This window comes from Homalodisca vitripennis, chromosome 3 (genome assembly GCF_021130785.1).
Source record: "Homalodisca vitripennis isolate AUS2020 chromosome 3, UT_GWSS_2.1, whole genome shotgun sequence".
NCBI lineage: Eukaryota > Metazoa > Arthropoda > Insecta > Hemiptera > Cicadellidae > Homalodisca > Homalodisca vitripennis.
This window is the reverse complement of record NC_060209.1, coordinates 38,783,987-38,807,577: the sequence shown is the minus strand read 5'-3', so window position 1 is coordinate 38,807,577 and position 23,591 is coordinate 38,783,987. Positions and strand designations below refer to the sequence as shown.

Sequence of the window (23,591 nt, the reverse complement as noted above, 5' to 3'; positions counted from 1 at the left end):
CAACTCTCTACTACAAGGTATTCGCGGGCAAATTTGCGGAGGTGACTAGTAGCGCAGTTGCCGGGACAACGGTGACGTATTGTCTGTGGAGGGGAGTCCTCACCCTCACACTCGCCCCCCCTAACCCCCCGCGCGCGCAAACAAGTCAGATGCGGACAGTATGTTAGCCTTAAGTCTAATAAGAGTCTAGGCCTAATTAGGTTTCCAAAAGGTATGACAAGAAATTAAAAGCTCGCTAAGTTCACTGTCTCATTTCATATAGGTTGTTTAATGACACTGAAAACACTCAATATAGAGATTATTGTGTACAAGAAAAGTACATAAAATTAAATTAGCTAATAAAGCTCAACTGAATTTTAACTTTAACATAATTCTGGGTTGAATAGTTTCTTTTTAAATAATGTAATATCATTTATTCAAAACGTCCTTGTCAGTACTCATAGTGTTAATTACTATTTTAAAAAATTAGAAATTCTCAATTCTCTATGTTTTTGTGTAAAAGTGTTACTGTAAATAATAAGTGTATGATACAATTATTTCCTTAAATCATAGTAAACTACAAAATAATGAACTAAGAATTAAAACTTCAGATTTTTAAAATTTATGCCTAGATAAGAGTTTTTATTATTTATTTAAAGTTCATTGTAAAAAAATAAAATATTGTTAAACAGACTATGTTATTCTGAACAGCGAATGAGCCACTCCCTTTGCTACAGCTGATTGTGTAACCAGCAGTGTAACCAAAGAAGTGTCTAAGGAAATAAAATATCTGAAAAGTATATCTCAGGACAATATTTCAAAATAAACTCTAAAAGCCATTTAAACTTTTTTTTTAGTTAGTGATATGTAAAATTGCAAATCTTCCTATATGTATATATAGCTTTAAAAATATTTTGCTGTCTGCCAGTTTCTGTGGCCCAGACAAAGATCTGTAGTGTCCTTAGTGGAATAAAAATTTGCTTTAGGTCTTAAATGGATCAGCAAAGGTTGGCTAATGTTGAAATTTTATCACTTGAACTCGAACTGGCTAGAAGTATTAATTTGAGTCTGTAATTTAAACATTTGCTGAGAAAGGGCAGAAAAGTATTGGTTCAACTGTAGTCTGTAAAGTGTTTTCATGACTTCGCCTCTACTTAACTTCATAGCTACAAAACCAGTTTTGGGGATTTTTCCACTCAATATATTAATAGAATAGCCATGATAAAATTAATAAAGCATTACTATTTGTTCAACATGTTTTTATCAGTTTACATCCAGCAATGGCAACTATAGCCAATTAGTTTGGAAAAAACACAATGCATAGTCCTAGTTCTTACTTAACATTTTTTGTAAAATAAAATTATGATGATGTAAATTAATAACTAAGCAAACAAAATAATCTACATAATAGGTTGCAAACTACTTCCGTTTTGTTCTCAAGTTTATAACTATTTTCTTCCACAACGTAATGGTTAAAGTAATTACACTTTTATAATATATCAATCTACATACTGGAATTCATTATGGCGTAATGTACATTACTTTTCTCATAGTTTTGTAATGCGAAATTTGTTGTGACTCACACTTTCATAAACCTTAAAGTAATGTTAAAGGTTTTAGGTAAATGTGTTCTAGTATTAAGAATGATTAATTTTCTAGCTGCTTCACCAATAATTGGTCGAGATCAAAACTGTAGTAGATCACAAAGAAATTATGATTCTTTACAAACATTTTTAATACCTAATTAGTAACTACACTTATTTTATTACACTACAAAGAGTTTTAAGGTAAAAAATAGATTACATATGTTGGGAGGGCAAAGTTATTGTATGTAGGAAAGTTATTCTTAGTATAATAGTATTTGTAAAAATAAATGTATCCCACAGTTATTAAAGTATAATTTAGTATATTTTACATTGAATTAAAAGAAAATTAAATCATAAAAATTGGTTAAAAATATATAAAAAATAATTTTATACTAGGAAAAAAGGGTTAGAATCGAAAGGATTAAAAGATATAGAGTATTCGGGATTTAATTTTTTTGAGACTTCTTTACTCAGTATCTAAACTAATATATAATTAATTAAGGATCAGAGAATTTAAAGTTTAAAATTTGTCCTGGTTGATTTTGTCTTGATCATTGTAGTTAAGTGTAGAATTACAAGTCATTGTACATAGCATAGTATCGATATAATTACTAAAATAAAATAAGTTTTATTTTCTACTGTCAAGCCAGTTCAATTTCATGTATTCTTATGGTGAAAATGGTTACTTCTGGAATCTATGTATCAAATGTTAGTCTTGCTAAAGGAAGTACTCCAACAAAATTTTTTTAGGGCGAATATTTTATACAACTTGATGGACTTGCTATGGGTTCACACTCTCAAATTTGTTGCCTGACATATTTTAAACAATGATATTGAAAATGAACATATCTCCTCGGATAGTAAAAAGAATAATAAAAAAAAACTGTAACAAAATATCTGTACCTACATTTTGTAGATGACGCCATGATATTATTTAATCGTCAGATTGCCAGTAAAACATGTTACACAATTATCTGAATAATTTAACACCAAAATTAAAATTTACTGTAAAAGTAGAAAAAAACAACAAGCTAAATGTGTTGAATCAAACTTTAGAAAAGAATAATAGAATATTTTATTACAGCATATATAGGAAACCAACAACATCAAGCCAAACAGTCCATTCAACGTCATACCATCCAATATCCCAAAAATATGGTGCCTTCAACTCTATGATACACAGATTATGAGGTTATTAAATGTATCTTAAATGTGCAGTTTTTGAAGAGTGACGACAGTATAAACCTTTTTAAATGTTGAGTTTAGCTCCAGCTCATCTTCCTTTTTTTTGTAGCGTCTGATATTTGACGCTGTCTCAGACTTAACTTCTGGAACCCGGAGTCATGTTTGAAGGGATCCAAAGAAAGTCAGTGATTAAGAAGCTCAAAACAATCCTTTAAATTATTTCGACATCAGAGACACCTATAAATAGGTGAAGTCTCATTGTCTCATGAGGTGCAAAATTGAGTGTACTACGATGTTTCTGACACAATGTCTAAGCACAGTGGAGCAGCCAAGTTTTCTACTCATAATGTAGCTATGGTAGGAAGGGTTGATTCAATTTGAATGTTATTTCCAGTTCACCTTTCACCTTCATTTTATTGCAGTGTCTGGTATCTGACTCCTGGAATCTGGAGTTATGTTCGTCTGAGGAGATCCAATGAAAGTCGGCAACGATGAAGCTCAAAACAAAGGATGATAAGACCTTTTAGCATTTTAGAATTTTTAGCATTTGATGAATTTTATCCTAACGGTTGCAATATAGGGATAGAGCATTAATTGTAACCTGTGAAATTTGTTGTTTAGCATGTAATCGATTTTTCCTGATTGTTGCAGGATGAACAGTGGCCACATAGTGCTGAATTGCAATCATGACACTTCTTGTGGAAATTGCAGATTTCCATTTAATTAATATTTTGTGATTGTTTTAGGGTGGACTGGAGTGGCCACATAGCACTGGATTGCTAATGATGATAATGTGGAATATGTAGATATGCATTCAATGGATGTTTCCGGTTTTTTGTAGTGTGACTGGAGTGACCACAGAGTGCTGGATGGCTAATGATGATACATGTAGAATTTGTAAAAATGCATTTAATGAATATTTCCTGATTGTTGCAGGGTGGACTGGAGTGGCCACATGGCGCTGGATCGCAAATGATGATACATGTGGAATTTGTAGATTGGCATTTGATGGATGTTGTCCTGATTGTAAACTCCCTGGAGATGATTGTCCTCTAGGTGAGTATTTTATGTATTATATGCTGATATATTCAGCTTGTTTTTAGATGATGTTCCCAGTTTTATGGATATAGCGAGTTGCATAATTCAAGCAAAAATGTTTGTCATTTTGTGAAATTTGGTACAAAATCCAGAAAAAAAGAATTAATTTTTAATTTTCTTACTCTGAATTTGTTTTCTGTAATGTACATGCTTGAAGCTATATGCATTCCTCATTTCATGTAATTCGATTAACCCTCTCCCGGTCACATTAATTTCAGGCGCTCACGGCAGAAACGAGGACCTATTAATTTGCGGCGGCGCGTTACGGTGAGCGCTCAGTGGCTTATATTGCTTGCATCTATTCTGTATTTTAATTATTAGATAGATGTATGGATAAGACTAAAATATGTTTAGTAATTAAATAAATTCTTTACTTACTAGTCATTGAGAAATCTCGACTCCTTTATTTTGATGGTACGTGAGGAAACAGGGATGTTTACAGAATGTAATGTCGCACTGCTTACAATTCCAATAGCTTCTGCTTGGTCTGCCAGAATTAGTTTTCTTTTTGTTATCACGACAAACCACAACAGATTGTTGCATGTGACTGTTTCTCCAAAACATGAGGGGTTTTTGGTGACACTACACCTATCGGTAAACTCCGCTTTCTTTCCTAATCGCTTCCGCGATGTAAAGTTGCCAATGAGTTGCTCAACAAGCTGTTTGCGAAAATCCAGTTGTGTTTGACCATGTTTGTTTTTCTGCAGGTAAGTTAGATAATTTATAAATAATAAAAAGAATTTACAATAGTGGTATTTATAACAAAGTGGAACAAATATTTCCACCATTTCTTTGATGGCCTACCACCAACACCGTAGTAACTGCGATACTGGTCTGATTTATCTACTCCACCCATATTTTTTGTGTATTTATGTACTACCTCAGGACAATTTACTTTTATAATTTCATTGCCCTTTCCTGTTTTTCTATTTATTTTCTAAAGTTGTCTCAGGATTAGAATTTAGTTGAAAGAAATAAAACTTCTCTGTTATCTCGGCCAAACAGGTCGCAATAACCTGGCCACTCTGCCTAAACACACTATCACCCCTTTTTTAGCTTCAACGATTTAGGTTTTTTTAGCTCTGTAGGCCATCCAAATCTGTTTAATTCTGAACTGTCCCACATGAATAAGTGTCTTTTTTCTAACAGCATATTGGCTAAATTAAAAGATGAAAAAAAATTATCAAAGTAGACATGATGGTTTTTATCAATAAATGGTTCAACCACATCCATCACAACTTGTTCTCCCAATAAAAAGTGTATTGTTTTTTTTCTTCTTTCTTACCCAGATATACTTTAACCAAATAAAAAGTAACCACTTTTGCTACAAGCAGACGCCCACATTTTTATGCCCCATTTAGTGTCGGCTTTTTCGGCATGTACTGCTTTAGACAAAACCGACCCTTGAAACCAATCATGGCCTCATCTACAGATATATCACGGCCCTGGTTTGAAGTATTGTCTGAAGTCATCAATTAATTTTAAAACTGGTCTAGCCTTATACAAAATATCATAGTTGTTACTCCTGGGAGTCTGAATGTGTGCTGGAATCACTTACATGAAAATACTGGTTTATTTTCTTGTACCGGCGCAAGGTCATACATTGCTGAACTATAGGACATTTTACAAAATCACCGATGAAATATTCATCAACGTTTGGTAGATCATATAAGCCCATAAAAAATTTCTATTCCTACAAAAGCTTTGATTTCATCTCTAGAAAACCGGGGCCCAATGTGGGTCAAGTTTGTTTACAGCATCTTGTTTTTTAGCAGCATATGCATTCGTACACTCGACTATTGTCAAAAAATGCATCACCTCCCAACAATAAATAAAAATATTCTACGACATCAGAACCAACAGGCAAAGTGTGAGATGGCCCAAAATCACTGTAAAATAAATTTGGTTCTGTGTAAGTTATTGTGCGAGGACCAGGGAGGGGGCACACGGCCGCATGTTTGTCGGCGACAACTAGTCGTCGGCTCGCCAGGCTCAAGGTCAGCAAACATCGTTTGACTCCACCAGCACTCTCCGAATCACTTTGTTCAGTCAGTAATATATTATCGTTCAACATCATTCAAATCACCAACACTTGATGCATCACTAACATCACTAATATCACTATTACTACACACCTTCCGATCAATCTCACTGTTGCGAAGTGAACACCTAAAATCAGCCATATTTACCACTCAACTACTGCCAAAATAACAGATAATAATTCGTTGTAATGGTTTCAATAGTTAGAGGTAGACTCCGTATAGGCTAGAACTGTAATAGTTCAAATTATTGCCGGTAGGAGGCAGCACCAGACAGACACAGATGATAATGTAGATCGTGGCGATTCGTTGGCGTTTGACCTGCAGTGGCTCGGAACAGTGCGTGGCGATTCATGGCTTGTGACCGGGGAGAGGGTTAAATATTGTATTTTACATCAATTTTAATGTAATTTTATTTTTATTTCTCACTGTAACACCAGTATACAAACAGGTTACAGAATACAAAGTCAATTTATAAGGTAAGGGGAATATCCTGTCTTGATCTCTTAAGGAGAGATAGCAGGTTCTATATCTCAGTCATATCACCTTGGAAGAAGGGGATGCTGGTTGTTCCAGCCTTTTTCAGTTAATGCAGTTAGGAGAAAGTACTCCCTATTGTTTGGCTAGCAATAGCTTTTAACACTAAGGGAATTTTACCAACTCCAACAATCATCCTTCACAGTAAACTATACTCAATCAACCAGTTTACCCCAATATCTAGACATTTGCGGTTAGTAATGTGCCGCTTCTGGACATCCATGGGGTTGAGATACGAAACATCAGTTTTAGCTGTACCCAGTTTAGGTTCAACTGGAAGGTATAAACCATCCAAGAAGTGAACCCTCATGGGTTATAAATAATATATAATTCAATAATGTAGTGCAACAATAACAATTTGTGAAAATTAGAAGAGAACCTATAAAATATAAAGGAAGATAGGAAACAGATGGACAGATACCCTTTGACCTTTCTTGTCCAAAATCACTATGGTTCCTTCTTAGACCAAGAACCTATGTACAGTAGAGACTCAGTTATCTAACCTTTTATTATCTGATCTTAAGGGCTAATATGTCATGTAACATGATTTCACGCAATATGTCGTGTGAGACAGTCCCTTTCGTTACACCAACTGTACACAGCACATTCTCACACGAAGGCAACCCCTTTCTTTTACCTGACTGTACACATTATATTAGTGTGCCAGGCAACAGGTTGGTAACATCACTTTCTGTTTGTTTTGTCGTGCTGCAGTCCTCAGTGCGTACATAGCTCTTTCGTTGAGAGATCATTTTCTTGTGCGTCGTTTCCTTTTTTTCTTTTCTGCGGTTTGTTAGACTGTTAGTTGTGTTTTGATTTTTACATGTCTAAAAGTTGTGGCCATGGCTTCAAAGCATAAAAAGGTGTTTGTTTCAATGGAAGAAAAATTGAAAACCTTGAAGAAATTAGACAACGGTGAAACTTTATTAAAAGTGGCACAAGATTATAACGTGGAAAAAACAACAGTAGGAGATTGGAAGAGGACATTGAAATATGGTGTTCTCAATGAGTCATGGCAACTGTTTTGGAAAATGGGAAGACTATGAAAAAATGTGAGTACGAAAAAGTAAGCGAAGTTTTGTACCTGTGGTTTACTCAACATAGAGATAAAGGTGTACCAATATGAAGACCGGATATTCTGGATGGGTAAGGTTGGAGCTAAGGACCGCTTCCTGTCAAGATCCATGATGAAAAATTTAAGGTTCTCATCTGAAGTCATGTCCTACTGGAAGAAGAGGAAGCCAACTCTGAACCAGCCTCTCCAGTTAAAGTAGGTAGGGGGTGGTACACCCTTATGTCTAAGCTAGCGAGAAATTTTGGCTCTTTAACTGAGAAAATTCCGATCTACTCCGGCTCTAAGATTTGGACTGCATTACCAGAGGAGTTGAAGAAGATGGACAAGAAACACTGAAAGAATGTCATGAACTGGAGACCCAAGGCAACCAGGAATAAGACCTTTTAGTATTGTATTTACTGATGTCATTATTAAACTCTAACTTTACGTTAATACAGATTTGACTTTGGAGTATATTGAAATCTCTAAGAAAATTGGCACTTCTGAAATGAAAACATTTGGGGATTCTAGACTGTTTTGTGCGCTTCAACCTGTATGAGAGTATGGAGATTCTAACTTGAAATTCTGGAAGATATATGGAAACTTTTATATCACTGAGTGACCACATCTGTTTTATTACAGTACTAACTGTTTCTCGTGGCTTCGCATGCTTTTCATAAGCTTTGTCCATGTATGAGCACTTCTGGTTCAAGTTAATTATGTTTCCAAAGCTGATGTAGAGTTTGTATTGATGTCACGATCAAGAGAATCTGTCAATAGTGTATTGTACACGCACATGTACTTTATTATAAAGTGGTGTAACACTCAAGCTTTAAGTTCAACCAGAAATTTATTTTATAGACAAATATACACCATAACTTAGCGCCTTCAAATAGTGTTTGGCTGTTTAACATATGTAACTGTCTTGTAATTGCAATTTATAATATGTAGGCGCTTTGAAAACTTTTCTTTTGCAGTGCCGCCTGGTGGCGAGTTACATCTGTGGGAATAGCATATAAACCTTCTCCATGGAAAAATACATATACAGTACATACAAATTTTCATATTGATCGGTCACATAGTTTACGATTCTATAACGGACATACAGACAAACATTAATTTATATATATAGATAGGGATATTGTCTAAAAAGTTCTTAACCACCTATTTACTACCCATGTTAGTATAAATAGAGAACAGTATTGAATTAAAATAAAACTAATTAAACTGACCAGTAACCACATATTCTTTTTCAGTTTGGGGCCGGTGCTCCCACTGTTTCCACATCCACTGTATAATGAAGTGGCTCAACTCTCAGCAAGTACATCATCAGTGCCCTATGTGCCGCCAAGAGTGGAAGTTTAAGGAGTAACTTTGGTAAGTTGTTAACTTATATTTTCTGGATGTCATCGGTCATGAATTCAACACATGCTGATGCAGAATCATCAAGGCTTATAATAACCTTTGTAGGACCCACTGAAACAATAAAACGTTCTTACTTCTCGTGTTATAAAAACAATAAACATACGTGTGTATTGCATATTTTGTAAAGCTTTCAGAAAAAAATTAATAACTATACTATCTGTATATATGTTTTTGAGTGTTTGAAACCAAATACTTCACAATAAATTGTTCTTTTGTGTGTTGGAAATCCGTCAACTTTGTATTACTTGTATTAAGAAACTTTGTTTACCTTGTGTGTTTTTTTATTTCTATACAGACAAATTAATTTGTCACAATTTCAACAATTTATATTGTTGGAGACAGAATATTCTATTACACATTTTGTTTGATCACAATGTGACTTAAAGTCTATGTAAATAATGTGCAAAAACAACAATATCTTCGATTAACTAAGTTAGATATTTAGCTGATATTAAAAAAATTATCAAAAAGCTACACTTGAGAATTCAAAGGCAAGATATTTCAAGATACTATTTCAAATTGTTGTTTACCTAACTAGATTTTTATTACGAGAAATACAAAAGGTGTACAGTACTTTTGGATTTCAGCTAATATTAAAGAAGTAATATATAAACATATATTAAATATTGTAAATACCACTTAGTCTTTTTAAATAATCTGACAACAGCAGTACTTTTATGCTGGGTACTAAAACAATTAGACAAACACAGATAAAAATTGTGTAAAAATATAACATAACTTGAGAAATTTCAAGTCCAAGATTTAAGTTTATTCTTATAATGTCCAGTCTTCTAGAACCAACATAGAATTGTGGATGGGTAATGTCCACTTGTAGTGGTAGTTCATCCACTCTTGGCTAACTTAAAAATTTAATCTAAAATGCTATTAATTGACCAGCCGTGGAATAAGTTATTCATGTCAAATCATCATCATCATGATAGATGAGCTTCAGTATGATGATGTACACCCAGTTCATGTTTGGAGTACATACAGTGATTTATAATGTGCCTATGTAACCTTTCCTGTAGTACTTGTTTTTTACTTGCATTGCTGGTGATATAAAAAAGGGATCAGCTCGACAGTAGGTGGGACTAGAGCACCATCTTGGTGTAAAAAGATTCCTATAGTCAGTAGGCACAGTGCTGTGATAGCTGGTGGTTCGTATCTCTGCTACGTTCCTCACTGACTAGTTAAAATGTACTATGCTATTGAAAATCCCATCACTTGTAAAGCACATTCAGTGATTAGATTTTTGTTGGCAAAAACTACAAACCGATTAAAATGTAACACCATAAACATTATTATTTTGACGTTTATGGGAGCAGTAAATCGTAACTGATACTGATCTGGCTGCACCAATGTTCATGACAAGGGTCACAGTTTGCATTATTATTAATTAATGAAAAGCAACTTCTTCTTCCATGGGGCTGCCTATTGCCATGCACTTAAGCCTCAAAGGCCTTTTGCACACCTCGGAAGCACACCATGAGGCCTACCAATCTGATTTTAGCAGTTCCTAAACCGCCAAAGCCAACCTATCAGGTCCTCCTGGGGAAATTCACCACCCTTGTCCAAACTACCAAAGATGGCATTACACTATTAACAACAATTGTAATAATTTGGTGAAAATGTTTCTTGTAGAGATTTAAAATTCTTCTCCATCCGTAAAACTCAGTTAAGGAGTAAAATGGGTGGTCAATAAGCCAGTTCTTCAGCATGTGACGAAACCTTTGTGTGGTTGCCATCTTCAGATCCAGAGGAAGGACATTCCACATTCTGGTACCTGCATAACTGTGTTTCTTCTCAGTCATTGTGCAGTGGTGTATGAGAGGGCAGTAGTTTGCTGCATGTCTTGTGCTGTAGTCATGAATCTGAGCTGCAGTTCTCATGGGTTCTCATGGTGCTTGATGACTTCATCTGTAGAAATGTAATAGTTTCCATAACGTACAGCTTTATCACAGTCAGGATTTTGAGGTCTTTGTATTTTCTTTTTGAATGTTAATCTTGGCTGTATCACAGATGCTCTTAATCCTGTAAATTACAAACAGGCTTGTGCTTAGCTTGTTGCATATGAGATTGATTTGGACGGTCTAAGTGAGGTTTTCATCAATTGCTATGCTCAGGTATTTGCTAACAGTAGCTTCTTCAGTGTCAGATAGCTTGCCTACAGTCTCTCTATGCTTGCCTAAGATTAGTTGCTTAGTTTTGGTCTCATTCACAACAAGGTCGTACCTACGACTATGTATTACCTAAGTGCATTTAAAGATGTTTAGGATTACTGTTACCTAGTAAGTGGCAATATGGTGTCGTAGGCATACATTAGAGATCTGCAAATGTCTTTTATTTATCTTTAAAAGTCAATGGTAAATAAAATGAAAAGCACTGGACCCATTACAGACCCTTGACAGACTCCACATGTTATATTTTTTTGTTCAAATTTTATTTTTTGCATAATCCCCTTGCTATTATACATTAGTTCAATCATTTGACAAAGTTCAGTTTATGAAATTGTTCTAGAAACTCTTGGCTACCTCAAATGTTTTTGCTGGACGGGTTCCAAAAATTCAAGATTACAAAATACAAAAGCTTGCTGTATTGATGTTTGTTTGGCGACAACAATGAACTTCTCTATCATATTGTAACTCGTGATGAAATATGAGTGAAGAATGATTACATGTGAGATTAAAAGGCAATCTATGGAATGAAGCCACATGGATTCTCTCAAAAAACAGTCTCTACATTCTGTCAGGCAGGCAACTGTTTTTTTGGGGACGATACGGGTGTGTTATGGTTTATTTTCTTAAACGAAGCTCAACAACCAATGGGGAAAGGTATTGTGAAATACTGTAGAAATTATGGCAAGCGATGCAAAACAAGTTTCAGAAAGAACTGAGCTAAAAAGTTTTGTTTCTTCAAAACAATGCATGTCCACACAGAGCCAAATTGTATCCTACAGCTCTTGAATGATTGTGGGAGTCAAGTGAAAACCAACTCTTTCCAGCAGTGAAGACCTGGCTCACAATGCAGCACATCAATAATGATGCTGAATTTTACACTGGCTTTAACCAGTGGTTAAGATCTAAGGTAGCAGATGTCTTCACGGCGGGAATAGAAAATATGCTTAGATAAGTGTTTCAATTTAACCAAGAATATATAACTTTCAAATGCATATGTATAAAGTATTTGAAGTTTAATCTATTTTACGCCGTTACCCCTACCTCTTAAAAAGTTGCCCTTTTGGGAAATTTTTACAGGTAAAAAATACTTTTTACTTAATTCTTTGAAGTCAAAAATGGAGATATCTGTTGAAACGAGTTATGCAGCTAGGTTTGTTTAGCTGCTATAGATAATGCACGGTTGGTCTGAAACACCCTGTACTTTGGAGGATGCACACTACTAACTGTAGTTTCCTTTCCTTCACCAGCAGGTCTACAAGGATGATTCCTGCCTTAACTATTGTGGTGGGCTCTAACACAGTGTAATAGGAGCATGCAATACACAAAGCTCTTTTTCACTGAGATGCGATTGTGGTGTTTTTTGACATTCATCACGTCTGCCCATATCTTTGCTGTGTATAACAGGATCGGCTTTCGCTGATGTTGGCAACAGTCTTCTTCTGTCTTGAGATGGATCTCAAACATTTGCCATTAAGCAACTCTGGTTCACGGCCACATCATCCACCCTGTCGCACACCTGTTGGATTATATGAGGATTCAGTAAAAAGTTTAAGAAAGAAATTTAGAAACGTTTGGCACTGATTCATTGAGTTCCACCTATATACAACACATATCAGTATCACTCTGATGGATATTATGCCATCAATAATTAGGAAGATTGAAGAGTTGAGCGCCGTAGTTTTGGTGTCTTTTATGAAGACTATAAAGAGTAATAGTTCCAATTTCTTAATGAGCCCAGAGAAACACCAGGATCCAAAATACTGACCTTCCAATTACAAATACTTTGAAGGCAGCAATTATGAATTTAAATTAAAAAAATAAAAGGAATAACAATTTAAGTCCTCCTTCTGATACTTAATTACCGTTACATACATGTTCTGATACATTTACCGTTAGGAATTGACCGTAAACTTAAATTAAACTTATCTTAAGTTAAAAAGATAAAGGAGGTCTCAGTTTATCAGAAAAAATGAGTACTATAAATGTGCATTTAAAGACCTACTTAGAGACAAACAGATTAAATGTAACTTTCAATGAAGCAGTGTAGTTTGTACGACGGTTAACGCAAGATAACTGAGTCAAGCAAAGTCAAGCTTGAACAATTGCGTCCTTGCAAGCGGTCTGTCTGCCGAGCTATTAGTATGGTTCGGAAGTCACCTTTAAGGCGTTGGTCCCAAGGTTAAGTGTCAGAGAGTGCTTCTGAGCCCTAACTTCGCCTTATGAAATTAGATATTTTTTACCACTTACTCTGAAACTAAGAACCAAGGAGGTAGGTTGCTTACAAGGACAACATTTCTCAATGATCAAGTTTACGGTCAATTCCTAACGGTAAAATACAACTAGTGTGTTTTTACTACATAAATTCTTAAAGAATGTGTCTTTGATCAACAATGAGTGCTTATCTATTTACAATCTCACCTTTATGGTATTTAGTGATAATCTCTACAATGTTCTCAAGATAAGCATTAATCACACTCCTTTACACATCTAATCTTTATTTAGTTAATCAGTTGTCGGATAACTTTCTCAAACCACATCATATTAGTGTTGTGGGCTGTTACTATACTAATATCATAGCACATATGTATGCTATATTGACTAGTAGGAAAATGAATGTGTCTTGTGTGACTTGCATGTGTGTAAATCAGGTTTCTCCTATCTCTTTCACTCTTCCCCACCCACACACATATTAGGTCACAGAGACTTGCTGACCTTTGCCCAGGTCACTGCCTGCCAGTCATTGTAGCTACTAATGACTCAGTCAGGTATATTGCAAAGGAACATTCAAACTCATCTGAACATTCAATGAATTTTATATGAATTATTATTACTTTTATGACTGTTTTTGAAATAGGTCTTTCCAAACTTCCCAACACCTTTACAGATATATTAAACTTGTTTGGTATACATTTGATTAGTGTCAAAATAAATCTTAATGATAAAATCAAAATAAAAACTATATTTAAGTAATGTATTAAATTATAGAATTTAATTTTGTTATTAATTATTTTTATGATTAAAAAAATTTTCACATTAGTTCAGGCTAGAAAAAAGTGTAACAACTTATTGACGATAAAAATGTCATGTACTGAGGAAGATTTAAATTAAGTTGACAAAAGTGATAGTAAGACGCTAGCTACAGCTTAAGATACTTAAAAGGATGACTATTAATCAGTAATACTAATATCATTTTATTAATTACAAAATAATCTTATCAAAACATCAGGTGTAACAAAAACAATTCATTAACCTTAGGTAAAGAACAATATTTTACCAAATCACTTTAAAATAGCAATCCAGCATTGCTTACATAGGTAATTGGTACATAGAATTACATACATTGGTAATTATAGAATTTCAGGTTGAGTGTCAACCATGTGAACTCAAATTGTTCAACAAGCTTTACTGTAACTTAATCTGCATTGAATTTTCATTAAAATGGCATAGCACAATTTACTGACTCCCCAAATATTCATATTTTGTAAAAGTTACATTAGCTGTAAATAAATAAATGCAAAGTGCACGTCATGTGGTCACTTTAAAGGTCTGTATAAAGGATTTTTTACATTTAAACTATTTTTCTACTTGTAACCATTTCTGAGCGAGAGCCCAAGATCTGGTTTTTGTTGTGGAAAATTGGACTGTTTTCAGTATTATTGCTGAAAATTATAACCATTGCATTTTCAAAAGTGAACCTATCACATTTTAAAATGATTTTGGAGTTCCTGTAATGTGAATATTTATCTGTTTTTAGATGGCTGATTGAAACTGAACAAAACACTCTGTGGGAAGTTTAAAACATTCAGTTTTCTCTATTCTTTTTCAAATAAAATAATTAAAGTTTCACATTTTTATTTTACAATGAATAGCCTTTAAAATGACATACCACACAAATATATTTTACCAAAATATCCCAACCCTTAAATATGAAGAAAAGTTTAACTAGCCATAACTAAATAAAAGCAAATGGAGAGGTACACTACATGACATCTCAGCTAATTTTAAATGCCTTTGAACTTTGTTTACATTCAAACCATGAATCTATGAATCTATCTGAAACGTTTTGAATAAACCCTTCAAAACTTTTATCCATAATTAATTGAAAATAAACATTAATTTCCTAGTAATAACGGTAGAAACTGTTACTAACTTTTGCATTAATTTTACAAGTGTGCCTAAAACTCTCTTTTGCTAAGCAACGCACATTGAGGTAATACTTTCTCATTTGTGCTTTTAATTTATTACTACTTATCCAAAAAGTACATAATATTTAATACATTATGGCTATCTTCGATGTTTTTTTATTTTCAGATTTTCTATGCCCTCAAAGGAACCAAAAACTTTGAAAAAATGTATAAATAAAATTACATTATACTTGCATTACAATTTTTTAGTATGAGACAAACACCATTATAATCTATGTCTTTAGCTGAAAAAATACATATACAAATATTTAAATACCAAATAACTTCTATTTTGAATAGATTTTTGGAAAAAAACAAAAAAACAAAACAGGCACTAGCGGAGAAAATTCCTGGGCATTTTAGAGAAAATTACCAGCAGATCCAGGGTTAGCTCTAGATCTCTCACATCAATGGAAATTCTGTTTATTTTGCTATTAATAGAAAAAAGTTTCATAAAATTAAATTCCGAGATTTCACTCGCCTGGATGCAATATTACAGTTGTAGTTAATAAACTAAAATGAAGAATTACTTTTTCACGTTAAAACTGTACCGCTACACATAATTCTGAAATAATTCATAAGGAAAGTTTCTTCCACATATTTACAAAATTATTCATATCTTTGTATTCTGTATGAAATTGGGCAACTTGTATATATTTTAAATTTCCTTTAAACATTTATGATGATACTTAAATAATGTTAGAGAGAAGAGTGTTACGTAAAATTTGAAAAGACACTTCCTTTATCTTACGTAGACCGTTAAAAAATTCATATTTAAAACAAATAAATAAGAAAATTATAATCCTAGTCTATTTTTCCTGTGAAAAGAAATTGTGTATAATTAGAGAAAATCTTGTATTTGTGGTGATTGAAAAAAAAGCTTGTAAAGTGCTGAAAATAGGATGGCCATCATTATGAACATTTAACATTGCGCAGATGTAAGGTAAAAGGGCTGTTCCAAAATGTTTTGTTAAAAATATAAACCAATTCCACCACCTTAAATTAAAAATTATGAAATGCATGAAATTATAAGGCTTGCTATATACACACTCAATTTGTTGGGATTAAGTAAAAGATTGGCTTATCGTCCAGGGTTAGAGTTCACTGGATAGGAGTGATAGGACTTCCTGAAGGTGATAATAACATTACATCATTTCCTGGTCCATCTTAAACTTTCTACAGTCAAGTTAAGCTTGTTGTAAACTGGTTTCCTATATGTGTCAGTAGTGTGTTTACTTCCTTTACATTATTGTATAATACAATAAGTCTCTAATTTACAGCAGACTTGTACATTCTGGAGGTAACATTTTGTTATTTATAATCTAGAACAATTTTTAAAGGATGGGTGTGAATGTCTCAAGATTTTTAGTGCATCCAATTTTGTAGTGGTCTATATACTATGAATTCTTAGGTTTGAAAATTATCTCATGTTTGTCTCAGATAAGGTTTTATCTCACACAATTAAATTTGTATGATCATTTCATAAATTGATAGCGAAATTAGTTTGATCTAATTATTTTATTTCAATTATTCTGGATGCAGGTGATAGTTGTTCATAATTTATGTGCAAGAAAAACAACATAAGTATTCCCTATGTCAAATATGTAATGCTGATGAATGACTTTAACAGAATACAAGTACGTATAACCCCTACATACTATCAGAATTTAAAATTTAATTAATCGTTAATTAGTTACTCACAAACTTGATTTTGAAAACTGATTGACTTAAGTATTGGTTAATAATTTCATGGATAGTTATATATATCAAAAGTAACAATTAACAAATCCAAATAGTTTACATTTACTCAATAATTTAAAACATTTACGGATATCAAGTATATTTTGCAATACAAAATAAATAATGTAACTTGTATAAATATATGGAAATTATGATTTCCAAAACAATATGAATATTTTAAAATGTTTATTACTTATTACCTTCATTCTACCAGCTTTTTCTTATTAGAATATAATACTTAGTTTATAAATAAATACTCCAATAATAATTATTAAATTTTATTTTTTAGGCCTTTTCTTTTATTTAAGTTATGTGGATCTGATGATAATGTATTCCTTGAACACAAAATGCCCCACAAAAATAAAATTTAATAATTATTGGAGTGTTTGTTTATAAATTAAGTAGTGTTTATCACCTCTTTTCTTGTAATGCTAAAAGGGATTGATGTATAATGTAATAAATCTTTACAGAAAAAAACCCTTTGTAATTATTTACTGTATTTTCGTTCCAATATTGTGTTATTGTTTCTTTATTATTTATCACTTCTTTAATTTTTATTCTCAAATCTAATATTTTAAAGTAAATTTCTATTGGCAGCCATAAAAGCTTCATTTCATTTTTACAATAAACATGTAACGATTTAATTTTTCCATGTTACAAACATACACAAGGCAATATATAATTAATATTACAGTGTGTACCATATAAAACACAATATTGTATCATCGTTCTTAAAAAAATTCTTTAAAATATATATGTTACAATAAATATAATTTCGTATATTTATAAATATTTCAGACATTTTGTGCATAGTAAAAAAAAAAATGATTATCACGTGTTCAACAATAGAAGTTTGACCGTAGAACACGTGGAGCGCCACAGGCCGGACCACCTGTTATCCTGAGTATAGCGTCAGCTGAGAAGTGACGACAGAGACAGAAGATACTCGGAGCGGAGTAGCGGAGCCGCAGCCGAGTCAGTTTACAGTCTGCCGCGGTCCGGTCGATAGAAGCGTGTCGATCGCGCTTGTCCTGTCCACTGTTGTCGGTGTTAGGGTTATGTTTACGTCGGGGTAATGTTTATGTCGCGCAACGTCAATATCAACGGCAACAAGCCGAGGCCACCCGTACCTCCGAGGCCGAACAAACACATTTTGGACGAAGCTATCGCTAAATCCAAAGCGAAGACGACGGTAGTGACACCTGATGGTGTGATATCTCCGACGAATAATAGCAGTAACCATTTCAAAACTAACCTCAACGGTTCGTTGAAAAATGGCCAGCACTCCAGAGCTAGGGCGGACCTGGGGCAACATGTGCACGAGAACGAACCCATGTTTCGCCAAAACGGACACAGAAGACCGACAGTTTTGCTGATCACCAACGGAAAAACATTGGTGCAAGACGATTTTCACAAAAAGGACTCGAAATCACAATTTCAGGTTAAGCCTTCGTCTTCTGGAAAGGAAACTCCTCCAAAGATAAAACATTCCAATTGGTACCAAGTCGAAGAGGAAAGCGGAAGACCTGTTAAATACTCTAGCTGTCAGATTACTCTAGATGGTTCTTCTTCTTCTTCTTCCAGCCCCATCATCCAGAGGCCCAGGGCGGTCAGTATGTCAGCTCTGCAAGGCCTACCACCACTACCGAAGAGTTTAAGTGGTATCAACCTGTTGGAAAGTGTTAAAGTGACAACACCGACACCCATGCAGACTGAGTCACCGAGAAGTACAGGCTCCCATCAGTTAAGGATACCTTCGACACCTCCACCACCACCCCCTAGTGAGCCGAAAAAACAAACTTTACCTACACAAAGAAAAATGACTACACTGGATACTCAATTGGCAATTTTAAGGAAAGAAATGGTGAGTGCTGTACTGCTCAGTTTAATGCATGGTGTTTTGTTTGATGTATATTAACTCTCAGGGAGTATGATTCTGTGTGGATCATTTGCATTGAAGGCTCTTTATTATCACAGGGTTAACATGTTAAGAGACTATTTGCCCAAATTTCAAATCAACGTGTGATGCAGTGGAGATGTCTTATAACTATGCACAAAATAATGGATAGAAAGTTTTGAAGGTGATATTGAACTGTCAAAATCTCACATAAAGAATTAATTTTTAGAATATTTAAAAGAAGAAATCTATATTTTGGAATTGTAATTGGATATTTTTAAGGGTTTAAAAGTGTAGTCAGAAAATGGGTAAGAAGTTACATAAGGCATTTTCTGTCCCCAAAAAGCAGTTTAGTAATGCAATTAAATCAATTCTTTCTTTATTAGAGATACTACTACAAAGAAAAACAATATTTATTGTAGATATGTGAACACAATTACATTACAATTGAAAATCAACTGAGACCTCAGAGCTAATTCAAAGTTAACATATTCTTTAATTTGCATAAGAAATGCAATAGTGCAAAGTAGTATAGAGAAAATCTGAGCAAAATAAATAACGTTGTAGTGTAACAAAATTATCCATTGAGTAGATTAAATTGCCAGTTTGTTGATATTAGTGGTTGCGTCTTCTCAGAAAGGTTATCAAATAAGACACATAAGACTTGAAAAGGCAGTGATGAACACTTTTTACTGGGTCCTTATTGTTAAAATTCTAGAGACATTGGATATACAAAGATTCATAATTTTTCCAAAATCTTTTCCAACTGCCTACCTTGTTCTATTGTATCGTAATACCACCCCTAGCACTTCAGCCAAATCAAATATTTATACTTCTGTGTTACCAATAAACATATATAAAGTCCAATAATGTTTAGAAATTTAAATTTTTTTTAGTATTGAGATAAATTTAAAAAAACTTTAAATAGGCTAAGGCTTTTTTTAGAAAAATATTGGGCTAGCTCATTTCCTTTGAAAATTTCCAATTTAAGTGTAAATGACAGTGTGTAGTTATTTTGTGTTGGTAGATCATATTTGGTAAGAATGAAAAGATCCTGTAACACAGCAGTTCTCAACCTGCATCCACTTCCCTGGTGAAGCATAGAAGATTTTCAGGGAACGCGTCAGTGTATTAGAATAATAGGATGATGGTGAGGGATCATGGCTTGCTAGCGATTCTCATAATGCTCACCTGTCATTTAGTTTATTATGTGAATTCTGAGTAATGATGCCATGCGGCCTTGACGTTTGAAACTTTATTGTACTGAAAGTTTTCGAATGGAAAACAAGAAAGCTGTTGAAGATACATGTACCGCTGCATTTGATAAGTGAGTTTAAAAACCTTGTATCACAGCATTTGGTATAACTTGAAAATTAAATTGGACAGTATTTTACAGACTGTGAGGACAGAGAGCTGGTAATTTAAGTGGAAAAGATCCATTTAAGATCCATTTAAAATCAAATGCGGGTGTGGATTTTCTGACCATATTCGAGGAACAGACAAGTATCATAAAATGTTTTGGTTGAGTCATCTTCCTGTTTACCTACAAGTTGCTTTGAAAGCTGCAAAGTTATTAGTACAATTTACATTCACACACATATGTGAGTCTTGATTTTCAAAATTGGTTAATCTAATGTCAAAATATCTAGCAAAACTGGACGTCGAAAGTAACCTGCAATGTACTTTGTCATGGCTAAAATCAGATATTTAAAAACTTGTAAAAAGATAAACAATGCTAATGTTCTCACTAAGTTACAAAGTGACTGATTTAATAGTGTTAGTAAAATAAAATAAAGTAACGATGAATTTTGATTTGATTTGATCTAACTAAATATCAACTTTATTTTTTATATATATACATATAACATACTGTCCTGTCATAGAATATTATCTCTTTGTATTTTTAATGACATATGTTTTTATTTAGTACAAAATTGTTTATGTTATTATTATTATTATTACTTTTATTCAGTGATGTGGGTCCAAAGATGTTCTCATTGAGTACGAAAGGCCTCATAAAAATAAAAACTTATATTATTGGAGAGTTTGTTTAAATTAATATATAATTTCCAATTAGAAAAGAGCTTCAAGAATGTACCTTTTGTAGGTTTTATTTAAAAATGTGTTGTTCTGTTATCATTGTTTTGTTACAAAAAAAAACTTACTAGCTGCCAGTAATTATAGGGAAGGACTATCCAAAAGGTATTTGAGTTAATATTAAATTTGTAATGTATCAAATATTTAACTTTAAAACCTGCAAATCTAAAATCTATCCTAGCCTACAAATATGGTAGAGGGGAGGCGTAATCAAATTTCAATGTACTAAGGGAGGCACAAAGCCTGAAAGGTTGAGAACCCTGCCATAACAGATTCTTATACATCTTATCACTAACATGAGTGTTGTAGGTACCTCTTTGTTAGTACCATTTTCATGACACAACCTTCACATATGTAACTTGATATCAGTTACACAATAGAGCGCAAAACCACTCCGCTTCATTCACCATAATATCAAGGGATTATAATTTAGTGAGGATAAGGCCAACAGTCAACAACCTAGCTATAATCTAGCTTAATACCTGCTGCTAATTTGCCAGCTTCAATTGTGCCAGCAGTTTTCTTACTTATTTTCCTTAAGGCAAAAGTCATAGATTTATGTTTTCTGAAAATCTTTTTGTTAAGACGTCATCAGCTCTATTTCATTACAGTGATTCAATTGCAGCTGTCATTGTTGTTGGGGGTAATACGGATATTCTTGATCTTGTGTAGTCATTTGTCTGCTTTTGTGTGGTCAGCCTGCAGGTAGATATTAATTTCTTGAGGGATTTTCTAGTTCTGTATTATTACCAAGTAATTTGTCAGTGTGACTGATCTTTATTCTTACTTGTCTTGGATTTTAGGAAAGTCACTATTCCACTTCCTTCTTTGAAGATATCAAAGATTTGTTTGGCTCTACAGTTGTTAGCGTACAAAAGGAGCAATAGTGTAGAGTATCATGATTTCGGCACAAATTATTATACTGTTTAGTTTCATTGATGCGTATTAATCATAATTTATCCTCAAGAAAGAGCCTTTTTGGTGGAATTTCTTTATAGTATATTTTACTCTCTGTCTCTGTCTCTCTATTCCTTCATTGAGCAATGACCTTAGGTTTGATGCTAAACTAAATAAATACCAACTGTAAATTTATTGCATTTATTAACTTTTAGAACATTGTTGTCGATTGATTATTGTGGTAGTAATATTAATATGCATTACTGACACAATATTAATATTTTTAGACCAGTAGAATTTTAATATAATTTATGTTTTATGTTTAGTTGGTGGAATAAAAATGCTCAATTAGTCACGATTTTTTAAAATAAAATAGTTGTTTATTTTTGTAGTGTGTTTTATATGTAGGCTTAGTAGTTAGTGTTCGTGTCTACTATCTATTGATTTTATGATTTTGCATTATTTTGTGTATTGTAAATCTTAATCTCTGCTTTAAAAAAAAATCTTAAAGAGATTTTCTTATTTCTGATGTTTTATTATGTCTTGTCAGGCATCATTACACTCTAAAAATGTATATAAACCCTACTGTGATAACATAATCTACCAATGACATTTAATTTATTACCTCTTACAGAAATTTGAGTACTGTAGTAGTTTGTAATCTCTGTGATAAGTATGTGTTCATGCTGATTTAATATACATGTGTAAAACACTCAGTTAAAAAAGAGCACAGGTATGGCAGGATAATGTTTTGTGAGTAAAGATTTAAGATGAATTTACTAGATGAAAAGGACTTGAAGGTGTCAGTGTTTCTCCCTAGAAGATATCAAAGTTACTCCTTCCAAAAAACTATTTAAATAAAACTTCTCTCCACTCGGTTGACTGCTTTTAACTGATTAAAAGACATATGGGCTACAAATTAGTCATTAACTTGTTGTATATGGTACAAGTTTATTCTCAGGATTGTTTGATTTTATTATTTTATCTAAATAAGTAGGCGGGTTATGGAAAGATAATTTGTAATACTTAAAATAATATTTATTTTTATTCTTTTATTGGAAATTCATAGTTTATTTGAACACACCTTGTAACATCTTAAGGTAGTAAAAGTTATCCAGTATTTTATTCTTTTTAGCTTGTCAACATGTCATGAAAAATATCATTAAACTATATTTTTAGTTAAAAAATAAACTTTTCCTTAAAACCACCATTACAAGTTATGTTTAAAATGTGGCCATATAGATGTTCGTGTATATATATAATGTTATGGACTCCACATTATAGGGCTATCTTTATGTTAGAATTTTAAAAGGGTTTTAGTTTACAATTTATTATTCTAATATATATATATATATATATATATACATTAACAATCAGTTAATATATATATATATATATATATATATATATTAATATATATATATATATATAATATATATATATATATATATAATATATTTTTAACTTTGAATAAAAATGCAGTTTTTATCAATAATACAAACCAACAATATGGTTTCATTTAGATTATATTTAGCCCGAATAAAATATGTGGATATGTACACACTACTGTTTAATTTTTATATTAATTTATTTAGTAGTTTTGTGTAAGTGAAAGCTGTAACTAAATTTAAAGTACATATTTTAGGGTCATATTTTCTTCTTAGATTAAAGTGCTACAAAAATTAAAAAAAAAAAA

The 23,591-nt window shown here is 32.9% G+C and overlaps 1 protein-coding gene across 4 annotated transcripts in view; it reads left to right on the top strand.

The window, feature by feature from the left end:
- The window catches only part of LOC124356815 (anaphase-promoting complex subunit 11-like), a 61,727-nt gene that overhangs the window by 3,366 nt on the left and 34,770 nt on the right, over positions 1 to 23,591 (top strand). Inside the window, exons 2-4 of one of the 4 annotated variants that reach the window (XM_046808038.1) lie at positions 3,687 to 3,806; positions 8,735 to 8,855; positions 18,589 to 18,723. In XM_046808038.1, the coding sequence (XP_046663994.1) occupies positions 3,687 to 3,806; positions 8,735 to 8,850 (236 nt within the window). In that variant the 3' untranslated portion in view covers positions 8,851 to 8,855; positions 18,589 to 18,723. Of the gene's footprint in view, positions 1 to 3,686; positions 3,807 to 8,734; positions 8,856 to 17,805; positions 18,869 to 23,591 lie in introns of those variants that run through there. The other 3 variants (XM_046808039.1, XM_046808036.1, XM_046808035.1) reach the window with 3 other exon arrangements.